This window comes from Salvia miltiorrhiza, chromosome 1 (genome assembly GCF_028751815.1).
Source record: "Salvia miltiorrhiza cultivar Shanhuang (shh) chromosome 1, IMPLAD_Smil_shh, whole genome shotgun sequence".
Classification (NCBI taxonomy): domain Eukaryota; kingdom Viridiplantae; phylum Streptophyta; class Magnoliopsida; order Lamiales; family Lamiaceae; genus Salvia; species Salvia miltiorrhiza.
In genome coordinates, this window is record NC_080387.1 from 57,022,531 (window position 1) to 57,035,869 (window position 13,339).

At 36.3% G+C, this 13,339-nt stretch overlaps 2 protein-coding genes across 2 annotated transcripts; both read left to right on the forward strand.

Annotated features, from left to right (window-relative positions):
• Nucleotides 1–1,209: 1,209 nt before the first annotated feature.
• On the forward strand, nucleotides 1,210–1,707 carry LOC131010473 (uncharacterized; the record flags this gene model as incomplete). The annotated part of the gene is given in 3 exon segments (XM_057938015.1): nucleotides 1,210–1,269; nucleotides 1,271–1,384; nucleotides 1,386–1,707. Coding segments are annotated over 3 exon segments (474 nt in total), but the record flags the coding sequence as incomplete, so codon positions are not given.
• A 4,776-nt stretch (nucleotides 1,708–6,483) lies between these two features.
• Nucleotides 6,484–11,225, forward strand: LOC130997521 (extensin-2-like). The gene is made up of 3 exons (XM_057922860.1): nucleotides 6,484–7,724; nucleotides 9,140–10,776; nucleotides 10,874–11,225. The coding sequence occupies exons 1-2, from the start codon at nucleotides 6,596–6,598 to the stop codon at nucleotides 10,738–10,740; spliced, it is 2,730 nt and encodes a 909-aa protein (XP_057778843.1). The 5' UTR covers nucleotides 6,484–6,595; the 3' UTR covers nucleotides 10,741–10,776; nucleotides 10,874–11,225.
• Nucleotides 11,226–13,339: the final 2,114 nt, after the last annotated feature.

The window sequence follows — 13,339 nt, forward strand, 5'->3', positions numbered from 1 at the left end:
ATGATACCAAAATATTACTATTAATTAGTACTTAGTTTAGTCCACTACCAAGTTCGTTATAGACAACTACCCCAAGAAAGCAAATCGTTTACAACATTTCGATTTCAATTTCAACAGCTAGCCAGATGCTGGAAAGCAAAAATACCATTGATTCGAGTTCGTCCTGAATTTTAGAAGAACTGAAAAAAAATATTTAATATAAAAATTAGCGACTGTTACTTTTAGTGTAAATTCTACAACGTGTCAAGGAGCTGTGTGTATATATATATATATTTGGTAGGGGGCTGGTCTAATATCCTTTTCTCATTAGTTGGAAGGGTACATTTGAAGAAATTTGTCTCGAATTCATTATTTTGCTATTTTAGTTTTGATTAATTTTCTTCCTTTGTATAGAAAATAAATGATCATCTAAGATATCTAGTAATAAATGATTATAGTGACTCCACATAAATACGTAGGACCCTGAAATAAATTGCCACGACATTGTTCTCTATCAATAAACATTATGAAATTGCTTTGAAAAATGATGAATTCAAACAAAATGAAATCTTCGCCCACCACTAGTAGTCGAATTCAGAATTATGAATTCATTCAACAAAATGATAAATTCATCCATACATCTTCACAATATGATATATTTGCTACTTTATATTTTATTATTAATAAAGTATTTATTATATTAGTATAAATGTGTGTTAAAGAGCACGACTTGTCACCTTTTTCAAGTAAGAAAAGGTAGAAACAATTCATTTAAGGAAACTATTAATGTAGCATCAAATGCTTAGAATGTAATGAAAAATTGACAACGATCAAATATGTCTACTGTATGCGAACAAATATTGTTGTCGGTTTCAACAAATCCAACAAAAGAGAAAAGAGACAAAAATATAAACTTCCCGAGAAAGAGATCGAGGAAGATTTAATTAAAACTCCCGAAGTTGTTTTGTGCTACTATTATCAAATAAGTCCTTAACGTGGAAGCCCTTATTACATTCAGCACCCTTATGGCAAGGGGTGTGTCATCTAAGCCCCTAAATTACTTAATTTTGGACAATTAAGCCCTTCGCCCTAACAGACATTTAACTCCGTCTGTTTTTTTTTTTTTTTTTTTTAATTTCTTCATCAGCAATGTATCTCCTTCGCTCTACTTCATCTTCTTCTTCCTGTATATATTGAATCTAAGCAAAACATCAAACCTGATACTACATAATATCCTCAATAATTCCAAAAATCCAGTCCAGCTCCCTTGCTCGGTCGCTCTTCCACCGGGCTAGCTCTCTGCACCGCCGTGGAGATTCGAACCCAAAAGCTTGAGCGAATCACCGAGGAGCTTATTGGCCTCAACAAGATCGAGCGCCATGATTACGTTACACTATTTCGTCATAATTAAAATGGGCTTGAATCGGTTCGGCGTCGCTGCCTCCGCACCCGCCACCCAATCGCCTTCGACAGCCGCCCTTGCTGCCGCCAAAGAGAAGACAACGTTCGATGTGAAATTGGAGAAATTCGAGGCTTCGGCGAAGCTAAAGGTGATTAAGGAGATAAGGTCTTTCACTGATTTAGGGTTAAAAGAGGCGAATGATTTGGTGGAGAAAACGCCCGCCGTGGTGAAGAAGGATTCGGGCAGAGCCTCCTCCACACGGTGTTCCCGTCGGAGCTCTACAACGCCATCCAACTCTACCTGAGCTCCTCCGCGTCCATCGCTGGCACCCGTTTCAGCCTCACACGCGTCCATCGTCGTGCTCGTCGTCGGAAATCGATGAGCTCCAGAGAGTTTCGGTCGGCACGTACTGCATCTGGCGGCTGATGGCGTCGGATCTCCCGTCGAGCCAGTGTATGAAGCTGAAGAAAATTATTAAGAATTGGTGGGGCCCACTGAAAAGAAATAAAAAAATTAAAAAAACAGACGGAGTTAAATGTCTGTTAGGGCGAAGGGCTTAATTGTCCGAAATTAAGTAGTTTAGGGGCTTAGTTGACACATCCCTTGTCATAGGGTGCTGGATGTAATAAGGGCTTCCAAGTTAGGGGTTTATTTGATACTTAACCCATAATTATAAAGTAATCAAAGACTTAACATTGATTGTTTGCTTCTTCTTCTTCATTTGAAGGTGTGGGAATTGAGATTCATACTCTAGTCTCGTACGCCTTTATAAATATGAATAATATCAGTAAACTACAATGATCGTGATAGTTGATTATTTCCTTTAATTACTAAATGATGATCGCATTTATCATGATCGCATAATTCTCATTGTTTTACCTATTAGCCTTCTTGGTGTCGTGCTAGAACTTGCATGTTCACTATTTGTTGACAAGCAAATAATCAATTACAAAGTGTTACCAACATGAATAGAACCATATTAATACTCTCTTCGTCTCAATTTAATACATCATAGGGCATTGGCACATATGATAAGAAATGAATAGTTTACAATGACATTTAGCGGCGTTTACTTTGCATGATTAAGTAGATGTGTGATTGAGTATTTTTATCCTCAAGAGTAGCTAGGATTTCTCTAATCTTACCCTTTCAATCGGTTAGGAATCAAACAAAATTATCTCAAATAATAGAAATAATCAAGGGCTTTGAGATATCCTAAAGTTTCAATCAATCAAAGTAAACAATGGATTAATCTTATTATTTTTATTTATTAAAATTAATTCTCCAAAGTAAACTCTCCTTCGGTGTAAATAATGAGTTGAGTGATGGTGTTTGTTATGTATTGATTTTTAATTTTAAAAAGTTGCTTATTAAATTGGAACGTCAAAATAAGGAAATATGAACTATTAAATTAAAATGGGAGGAGTACTTGTTTTAGTCGGAGTGAGATTTGGGGTGTTTGTTCGCTTTTAAAGGTGAAAAATACCCTAAACAATTGGCTTTATGTTTATGATACACAAAATATCTCTACTAAAATATGATACTATGTATTTTCATCAACAATCAAGTGAGACATCTTTCAATTATGCTTATAACTAATAGCATGATATATAGTACTTTTTATTCTTCGACATTAAACTGCCCAAATTTCTGATTAAATTAAAATTAGGAAAGATGGTAAGGGAGAAGTAATAAGAAATCTATATACCAAGCAAAGAACTAAAACAACACATACAGAGAGAGAGAGAGAGAGTTTATGTCTGCGACATATTTATGTCTTTCTGAAACAACGTCCTTCTCTCAGAATAGGCTGCGACATATTTATGTCTTTCTGAAACAACGTCCAAATAGAGAAATGCGTAAGTTTTAAGCATATTAAACTGAACTTTTACTTTTACCATGTAAAAGAAATAAAGAATTTATGTTCTATTTACAAGAATTAGAATTTATGCAACTTCAACTTCTGCCTGTCTGATAATTATTAATTGGGTGCTTAATTGGTTTCGTTTCCATTTTAAAATGCAATTTCCACTGTTTTTAGTCAATTCTGCGAAGTGTATATATTGCTCTCTGAAAAAAGATAATGATTTTTGTATATTTTGGATTTAACTTAGTTAGCTAGAGGGCATTTACTTATTATAAATTTTGAATTAGAATTACAAGAGATGCATCTAAATATAATTAAGTCATTTGTATGTAGGCGGAACATCTACGCAGCTCGCACGCGGGATCACTACACTACACAAAGGTGGAAAAACTACATAAATTGAACCTAAGACCTCCCACGTAAGAGAGTCTTTGAGTGTCTCAATTTATCACTTGAGTTAGGCCTCATTGGCATTTACTTAACATGATTAATCTATATAAATAAAAGTATTGAAGTTAATCCTTGGTTATTTTGACAGATTTAAACTTTAAAATATTTTAAGATCCGTGATAATTTCTACCATTTAAGCTATATTAATTTCATATCCTATTGAAAGAATGTAATTTAAAAAATCCTAATTTTTGATATAAAAATTCTCAATTATGCAAAATAAATATCTCATATATATATTATTTTTAATCATGAACATATTCCATTCATCTACTATTAATGGAGTAATGTTTTGTTTGTTTTGATCCATGCCACTTTACTAAAGAGAAGGGCGAGTAGTATCACGAAGTAAAAGTCCCAAAGGCATAGTTTTGAGGAATTTAATCAGGGATTAATATTTTCCATACAGCAAGACATTTCAGAAAATTTGCATTTCAGATACGAATTTAAGGATAAAAGATTAAAGTGGATGGTGGGACCATTTCTATAAAAGAAAAGTGGTATACTCTTTGCGGACGCCCGATAGAGTAAAAGTGGTCCACTTTTAACGGATGGAGGGAGTAGTTTTTTTTTAGTAAGTTAAATTCATAAAATCACACACAAGGGATGCAACTCATCAACAATACACGAGGAAAGAAGACAAACAAAAAGGAGCACACTATCCTAGCACGTCTAGGCAAGCAGAAGGATTGCAAATTCAATCGCCCAAACGATAACAAGAAATACTAGGAGAAAGATTAGAAATCCAAAACCAAAATCTAATTTTAATAATCTTGACCAATTCTTCGCTGCTGCCAGACAAGTTCTTGAAAATAACCTCGTTTCTATGGATCCACAAATTCCACACAACACAAATCCAAAGAGCCTTCCACATCTCTGATGAACTTTTCTTCCTTACTAAACCCATATGATTTTGAAAATGGCAGCTGGGGTTGCAGTGGCCAACATAGTGAAGCCCAAACCAATTATAACAACAAACCCAAATCTTGTGAGCAAACATACACGAAAAAAAAAAGAGATGTCCGGTTGATTCACAATCAAGTAAACAAAGAGGGCACCTGTCATCATTGTTGTTGTTGAAAACTCCTCTTTTCAAAAGGTTGTGTCGAGTCGGGATCTTATTCTGGAAAAGCTTCCAATAGAACGCCGATGCTTTGCTTGGGGCGGATTTTGCACCAAATGTATTTACACATTTCGTCAACAGTGCATCCTTGGTCAGCTTGCTTTTCAATAAACTTGTATGCGGATTTTGATGAGTATGCTCCATTGTTATCTGCCTTCCATCTCCACTTATCCGCTTTATCCCGAATTGGTTTAAACCTGTCAATGATCATACCAGACAACAGATCTTTTTTCCAACTCAAAAAGCTCTCTTCTTCATCTTCACTCCCACTCCCATTCATTACCGTTCCAAACTCCTTTATCTTGGACGAGAACATCTTTATCAATTGCAACCAAAAACAACCTATTGAACGACACTGCCAAACTGTTATGCCCTGTCCATTTAAAATGTCAAAAATACGTCTTGTCCTCTTTCCCATGTCCTTCCCGATATTTTCCTTAAACCAACCATTGGAGAGAACAAATGCCAAAATAATACTCATAATTAAGAACAAATGCTCTTCAAAAAAAAAAAAAAAAAATTAAAGATATGGCTTTAGATAATTTGTGGCGAAATGGTGGCATCTTGAATTAGCGGATAATTTTGCAATTTGGAAATTTTGATGTGTCAAACGAATATTACGATCAATTGTCAATTCTACATAGGCTAAAGAAAAAAGAATATGATCTTTGTTTCTCTTGAAAATTGTTTTTTTTTTACAACTATTTTTAACTTCCAAATTTGTCGAAACAAGTTGGCAAAAAGTTACAACTTACAAGAGTATTAATCCTATATATGAAGGCTGTGTCCCCAAAACAAAAAAAAAAGAATACAGATAAAACAACAAACAAACAAACAAATTGCTTTGTTGCATTTGACCACCTCAACTCAAGTCTCTCATTTTTATTTTTTTTTAGAGACTCAGCTCAAGTCTTTCAAGAATTATTGAAAGTTTATTCCGCGTCGTTACATAATAAAATAGAGAAAAATGATATTATGAATTTTAAATAGAGTTGAGTGTCCGCGTTAATTCCTTCCCAGTTACAGCCTGTAACTGTAACATTTCTTTTTTTTTTTTGATTGGCTGTAACATTTCTAAAAATCTATATATTATAATATCCATAACTATAATGTCAATTTAGAACATATATAAATAAATTTTCCACCAAAACGACGTTAATTAGCAAATTCTTCATTAAACTATAACCTTATATCACAATTTTATTTTTTATTAACAATACATATTATGCATGTAAAAATAGAGAAAAAAAGCTAAATAATCAAACGTGATGCAGTACATCAGCTCAACTACAACCAGAAGAGTTATGCAAAATCTATAATAATTTTATTCATAAAATAATGTAAATTTTATGTAAATGTATCTCCTAGAGTCTAGTGATATCGAATAATGGTCTCCAATATATATCAAATTTAATATTCTCATAGCAGCTAATGATTTAGTTCATACCAGAAAATCAAAGTGGTCGTCTTATCGTGGGCATAAATAATTTATGATAAAAAAAAAACAGCTGTTATACTATCATACATCAATCTTAGTTTCATTTACATGTAAGAAAATAATATAACCGAATCTTGAATTAGTCCCTAATGACAGGCCCTCTACTAACGACTGCTTCAACTTAACCATCCCTCCCTATATATACACTTACCTCATTCAACCCATTTCAATCATCTCTTCTCTTCTCTCTTCTCCCAACAAACTAACCTTGAATAGAATTAATTTCCCTCCGGCCTCCACACATTGCCGGAGCTGGTGGCATTTTCCGGCCACATAATGACGACTCGCCGCCCTGCCAAGGGCAGGATACTGCCACAGTTCCTGCTGGTGGCATTGGCCATATTGACAACTTCTAGTATGGTGTCAGCTGATCCTTATGTATACTCTTCTCCACCTCCTCCTTATGTGTACAAGTCTCCCCCACCGCCGTCTCCATCTCCACCACCACCTTATGTATATAAGTCTCCACCCCCACCATCACCATCCCCTCCACCACCTTATGTATACAACTCTCCTCCACCGCCTTCTCCCTCTCCGCCACCTCCTTATGTGTACAAGTCTCCACCACCACCATCTCCTTCCCCACCACCTCCTTATATATACAAGTCTCCACCACCACCATCTCCATCTCCATCTCCACCACCTCCTTATGTGTATAAATCTCCACCACCACCATCACCATCTCCACCACCTCCTTATGTGTACAAATCACCTCCACCACCTTCTCCTTCCCCACCACCACCTTATGTGTACAAATCACCTCCACCGCCTTCTCCATCTCCACCACCACCGTACGTGTACAAAACACCACCACCACCTTCTCCTTCCCCACCACCTCCTTATATATACAAGTCTCCACCACCACCATCTCCATCTCCACCACCTCCTTATGTGTATAAGTCTCCACCACCACCATCACCATCTCCACCACCTCCTTATGTGTACAAATCACCTCCACCACTTTCTCCTTCCCCACCACCACCTTATGTGTACAAATCACCTCCACCGCCTTCTCCATCTCCACCACCACCGTACGTGTACAAATCACCACCACCACCTTCTCCTTCCCCACCTCCACCTTATATCTACAAGTCACCACCACCACCTTCTCCTTCCCCTCCACCACCCTATGTCTACATGTCTCCTCCACCACCCTCCCCCTCACCACCACCACCCTACTACTACAAATCCCCTCCACCACCCATGAAGTCCCCACCACCGCCTTACCACTACGTCTCTCCACCACCACCGGAGAAGTCTCCTCCTCCACCATACTACTATACTTCTCCTCCGCCGCCGGTGCCACACCATGCCTTGGTAGTTAAGGTGACCGGAAAAGTGTACTGTTACAAGTGCTACGATTGGACGCACCCAGAGAAGTCCCATAACATGAAACATCTCCAAGGTACATGACACATGCACTTTCTCATTTTTTCTATTCTACTTTTATAAATATTTTTCATGATTTAGTTTCACTTAATCTGCTCCAATAAATGTGTCATTATCACTAATTACCAATTTCCATTAAACGCAATAAATGTGCTATTTAGATTTATAATTAACTTAGCTTTTAGGGTGGACTACTGGACTTTTTCCTCATTCGTCCTGTATTTACAATTTTGGCTTTTTGAATAAATGAGTAGGAGTCATTGGCTAATTAACTCCATGAAAATGTCACATAATTATTATTATTATTATTTGAAATTTAATTCGTGCAGGTGTCCCTATCTCTCTAAGTATATATATATATATATATATATATATATATATATATATATATATATATATAGGAAGAGGTTCTAATAAAAACCTCTGTTAAAATGAGAATTAGGAACCTAATCTTGACCTTTTAAATATTAGATCTAATGGTTATGATTTAGTCAACAAAAGAAACTGTGCATCTATTATATTTTACGGTGCACTTAAAAAATATGCAATTTATGCAATTGAAACCAACAATGCAAAATACTCAAGCAAATCGAAATTGTGCATCTATGCAATTGAAACTGTGCATCTATGCAATCGAAATTGTGCATCTGTAGTTTAATCTCAGCCCTCTATTTTATTTAAATCAATGGATTTAAATTGGTTCCTAGTTTTCATCTTAAGAGGGGTTTTTATATTAACCCTACCCTATATATATATATATATATATATATATATATATAGGGTTGAGTTCAACAGAGAATTATCTTTTTCGAGAGAACGAACAAATCTATATATTTTACGAACAGATCAACATAAGTGATGAACAGACGTATTTAGTAAAAATATAAAAAAACTCGCCACCAGCAGGATTCGAACCCGGGGCAAATTGTTGTTCATGCGGTACATTGATCTGTTCATTAAAATTATAGATCTGTTCGTTTTTATTTTACGAATTCTCTATTCTCCACAATATTTAGCTTCTCTGTTGAACCCTTCTCATATATATATATATATATATATCTTGTTGAATATGTTCATTAGTTAGAAAAATTAGCATTTATTTAATTGCTTATGCAAACTAGAAAGATTATATATTAAGCTATTGTATTAATCAATGTGGACGAAAGATAATTAGTTTTTTAATTTTCTCTAGAAAATAAAAGAAGTTGTGGTTGTATCATGGATATATATAGTGGGTCGATTTCAGTATAGATTAAATACTAGCATGATGCGAAATAGCTAGTGGAAACTAATGATATATATTCAGCTGGTAGAATAATATTTTAAAGATATAGTTCAAGTCTTGTGAAAAGTAATTAATATTACGGAAAATATATATGATGATTGACGGATACTCTAGCTAATATAATTCATATATATTTAATTTATCAGGCGCTGTGGTGGAAGTTACATGCAAAGAAGGCGACAAAGAAATTGTTGCATATGGCAAAACAAAGATGAATGGAAAATACAGCATTGGTGTTGAGGGATTTGAATATGGCAAATATGGTGCAAAGGCTTGCAAGGCTAAGCTTCATGCTCCACCTAAGGATTCTAAGTGTAGCATTCCCACTGATCTTCATTGGGGAATTAGGGGAGCCCAGCTTAGAGTGAAGTCCAAAAATTACTATGAAGTTGTCTTGTATGCTAAGCCTTTTGCTTATGCATCCAAGACTCCTTATGGGGAATGTTCCAAGCCTAAGCCCACTCCGGCTCCTTACTACTATAAATCACCACCACCTCCCACTCCAATTTATGTTTATAAGTCTCCACCACCACCTCCTTATGTATACAAATCCCCGCCACCTCCGGCACCGACTTATGTTTACAAGTCCCCACCTCCGCCACCATATGTTTACAAATCACCACCGCCACCACCATATGTGTACAAGTCTCCACCACCACCTCCATACGTCTACAAATCACCACCTCCTCCATCGCCGTCTCCTCCACCTCCCTACGTCTACAAATCACCCCCTCCACCATCGCCGTCTCCTCCACCTCCCTACGTTTACAAATCCCCCCCACCACCATCGCCGTCTCCTCCACCACCTTACGTCTACAAATCACCACCCCCACCATCCCCGTCTCCCCCTCCTCCATACGTCTACAAATCACCACCTCCACCATCCCCCTCTCCTCCACCTCCATACGTCTACAAATCACCCCCTCCACCATCGCCGCCTCCTCCACTTCCATACGTCTACAAATCACCGCCTCCTCCATCGCCGTCTCCTCCTCCTCCATACGTCTACAAATCCCCGCCTCTACCATCCCCATCTCCTCCTCCTCCATACGTCTACAAATCCCCGCCTCCTCCATCCCCATCTCCTCCTCCTCCATACGTCTACAAATCCCCGCCTCCACCATCCCCATCTCCTCCTCCTCCATACGTCTACAAATCCCCGCCTCCTCCATCCCCATCTCCTCCTCCTCCATACGTCTACAAATCCCCGCCTCCACCATCCCCATCTCCTCCTCCTCCATACGTCTACAAATCACCGCCTCCTCCATCCCCTTCTCCTCCTCCTCCATACGTCTACAAATCCCCGCCTCCACCATCGCCATCTCCTCCTCCTCCATACGTCTACAAATCACCCCCTCCACCATCCCCATCTCCTCCTCCTCCATACGTCTACAAATCCCCGCCTCCTCCATCCCCATCTCCTCCTCCTCCTCCTCCATACGTCTACAAATCACCGCCTCCTCCATCCCCTTCTCCTCCTCCTCCATACGTCTACAAATCCCCGCCTCCACCATCCCCATCTCCTCCTCCTCCATACGTCTACAAATCACCGCCTCCTCCATACGTCTACAAATCACCGCCTCCTCCATCGCCATCTCCCCCACCTCCCTACATCTACAAGTCTCCCCCTCCTCCTTCACCATCACCTCCACCTCCATACTACTACACATCACCACCCCCACCCGTGAAGTCACCTCCACCACCGGCATACATCTACGCCTCTCCTCCTCCCCCAACACACTATTAAGCTTCACATCATTTGTTACTCCACTCGAGCATCCTTGTAAGTAACCATCTTAACAATTGTTCTTCATCACTAACAACAGTACATCTATATTTTGTCCATTATCTTACCTTTCCATTTATCATTAATTTTGCAGCATCCAATCTACGGTACCAAATAAAAGAAGGTTTCTCGAGGATGGTGACGATCTATGATTTTTCATCTATTTTTTTGAATAAGGCCCGACATGCAGTGGAAAGCTTCTCACTTTGCATGTTGAACCAGTTTGCATCTGCTTATTTTCCTATTTTATTACATATTATTCTCATTGTATCTCCAACTCAAAGATGGGACATTTGCTTCGTCGACAAGATCTACTCACTGAAGTCACAGCTTCATCGACGACTCCAAATATCATTACTTCAAATTGTTCTTTCACATTTTTTCTCTGTATAGTGGTTAATTGGCCTTGTTTTTTAACTATTAATTAAATTCATATTGTTTCTTTCCTTATTGTGTTATGTATCGGCTCCAAATACTGATGAAATGATGTATACATGCATTTATATAATAGCACACACATATACATAGGCATATATATAAAAATAAAATAATTTGTAAATAAAATCAATTTAAAGAGAAAAATAGACAATTATAAAACTTACAAAAAATAAAAAAAATTATGTTTTTCTCTTTCCAAACCCCACTTCCTCTTCAAACTTTTTTCGCTTTTTAACTATATATCAACTGCCATTTTTTTTTCTCTTTTTTTCTTTTTTTTTTAATTGCATAATTTTTTCCTATTTGTAAACTACTTTAAAATATTCCCCTATTATAATTATAAAAAAGATAATTTGTTATTTTACTCTACATAAAAATAGAAAAGTGAATCATTTATATCTATATAATATATAAAAGAGGAATTTTCTCCCTCCATTTTTTCCTTCTCTTCTCCCATCAATTTTTTTTTTCTCTTTTTTTATATACTTTTAATTCTTTTCTAAATATTGTCAAATTTGATTTATGAAAAAATATTAAATATGCATCTTAAATTTAAGTTCGTAACAAAATCTTTAATATGGTATAAAAATCATCTGATAAATTGAAACTCGAATTCAAACACTTTAAAATTATAAATATGTGATTGCGTAGACGCTCTCCCACAAATTTTTACTTGTCATTTATGATTTATCACAATAATATACTACTCCATAGGCGTAAAACAAATCTCGACTTAATTATAAGCAGATGATAATACAAGTTATCTAAGAAATATATCTACAAAATATAGAATTGGATATATATCTGTATAAGTCTAGTCTATTAGATTTTACTTATATGTAATGTAATTATATAAACGCAAAGTATATCTCGATAGCGAATACTACTATTCAACATATCATCAATCTGCATGTATCGGATTGGGACAATAATTTTAAGACAAGGATTGTGGTGACAACCCCAAAACCCACTACTTTAGAAACTACGATTTCGACTCATGAAAAAAACAACAAAAGAAACCAAAAAACACTACGATTTCGACATGCCCAGACGCACAACGTGCGCACTCACATTTAAGGAAAAATATATAAATAAATACTAGTTGAGACAATAATTTTAAGAAATTGGGCTACAACAAAAAAAAATACTCAAAATTTTCCCCTTCCATGTGCCCTCGTGAATAAAAGAGATTAAAAAAATGAGTATATATATGCGCAAAATAGATTTCCTTGGTAAATTCCTGTTCGGCTTGCTACTTGTGTGTTGTAACTTAACTCTTTTACTAGGTCTATATTTGGAGTTATATCACTTGCAAATTTGTAATGTTAGCATCTTCTCGTGTGGAATATGATCTATTTAAGATATTTGTTAATTTTGCATTGCATTTAAGTGAATTTCCAATTTACATACGCCTTTTAAAATGCTTAAGTAAAGATTCAATATTTCGAATTATCGTAAAAAAATCGCCATTTCTAATATTTTCTGACTTTCGATTATTTGTGCCACCAAAAAAAGTAGTATCAAAACTTAATACCACTGTATAGTTCTAGTTAAATTGCACCCCTGCTATAGAGCTACTCTTACATCGATTTTCAGCGAGTACATGCCTCGCCGTTGACGAAATTAATTACTTTAATTCCTCTACAATAAAATAAAATACTCCCTCTGTCCCTAAAACATCTTCTTCAAGGGGATCGACACAAATTTTAATAAAAATTAATTGTATATTTAATTAATTACGCACAAATTAGAAAAAAAAATGATGTAAGTCACTAGTGGACCTATTAAAATGAAAGAGATGGATCCATTAGTGACAATGTACGTGAATATGTGAAAATTGTAAGGATAATAGTTAGTAAAATTATTATAAACAGATGAGGAAGAAAATAAAGGAAGATGTTTCAAGCATGGATAAAGTACGTAATTTATCCTTAAATATTAAAGAAAAGATGCAATATCTATTTTAATTCTCGTTGGCCTTTGATATTTCACTTGAAATTAGTGTCCGCACTTCGCATGGATACGAGCATCTATAACTGTGAGCCGCTCAAAGGGCTCTTAAATGATCTCAAACATTTCTGAGTCCCTTCCCCCATAGTGAGGCTCTCTAGATTCGGGCTCT

What these genes read in the sequence shown, in the direction of transcription:
- LOC130997521 (XM_057922860.1), top strand. Translation starts at nt 6,596, where the DNA reads ATGACGACTCGCCGCCCTGCCAAGGGCAGGATACTGCCACAGTTCCTG. An exon ending in TAACATGAAACATCTCCAAG is followed by an intron (nt 7,725 to 9,139) that starts GTACATGACACA and finishes TTAATTTATCAG; the next exon opens with GCGCTGTGGTGGAAGTTACA.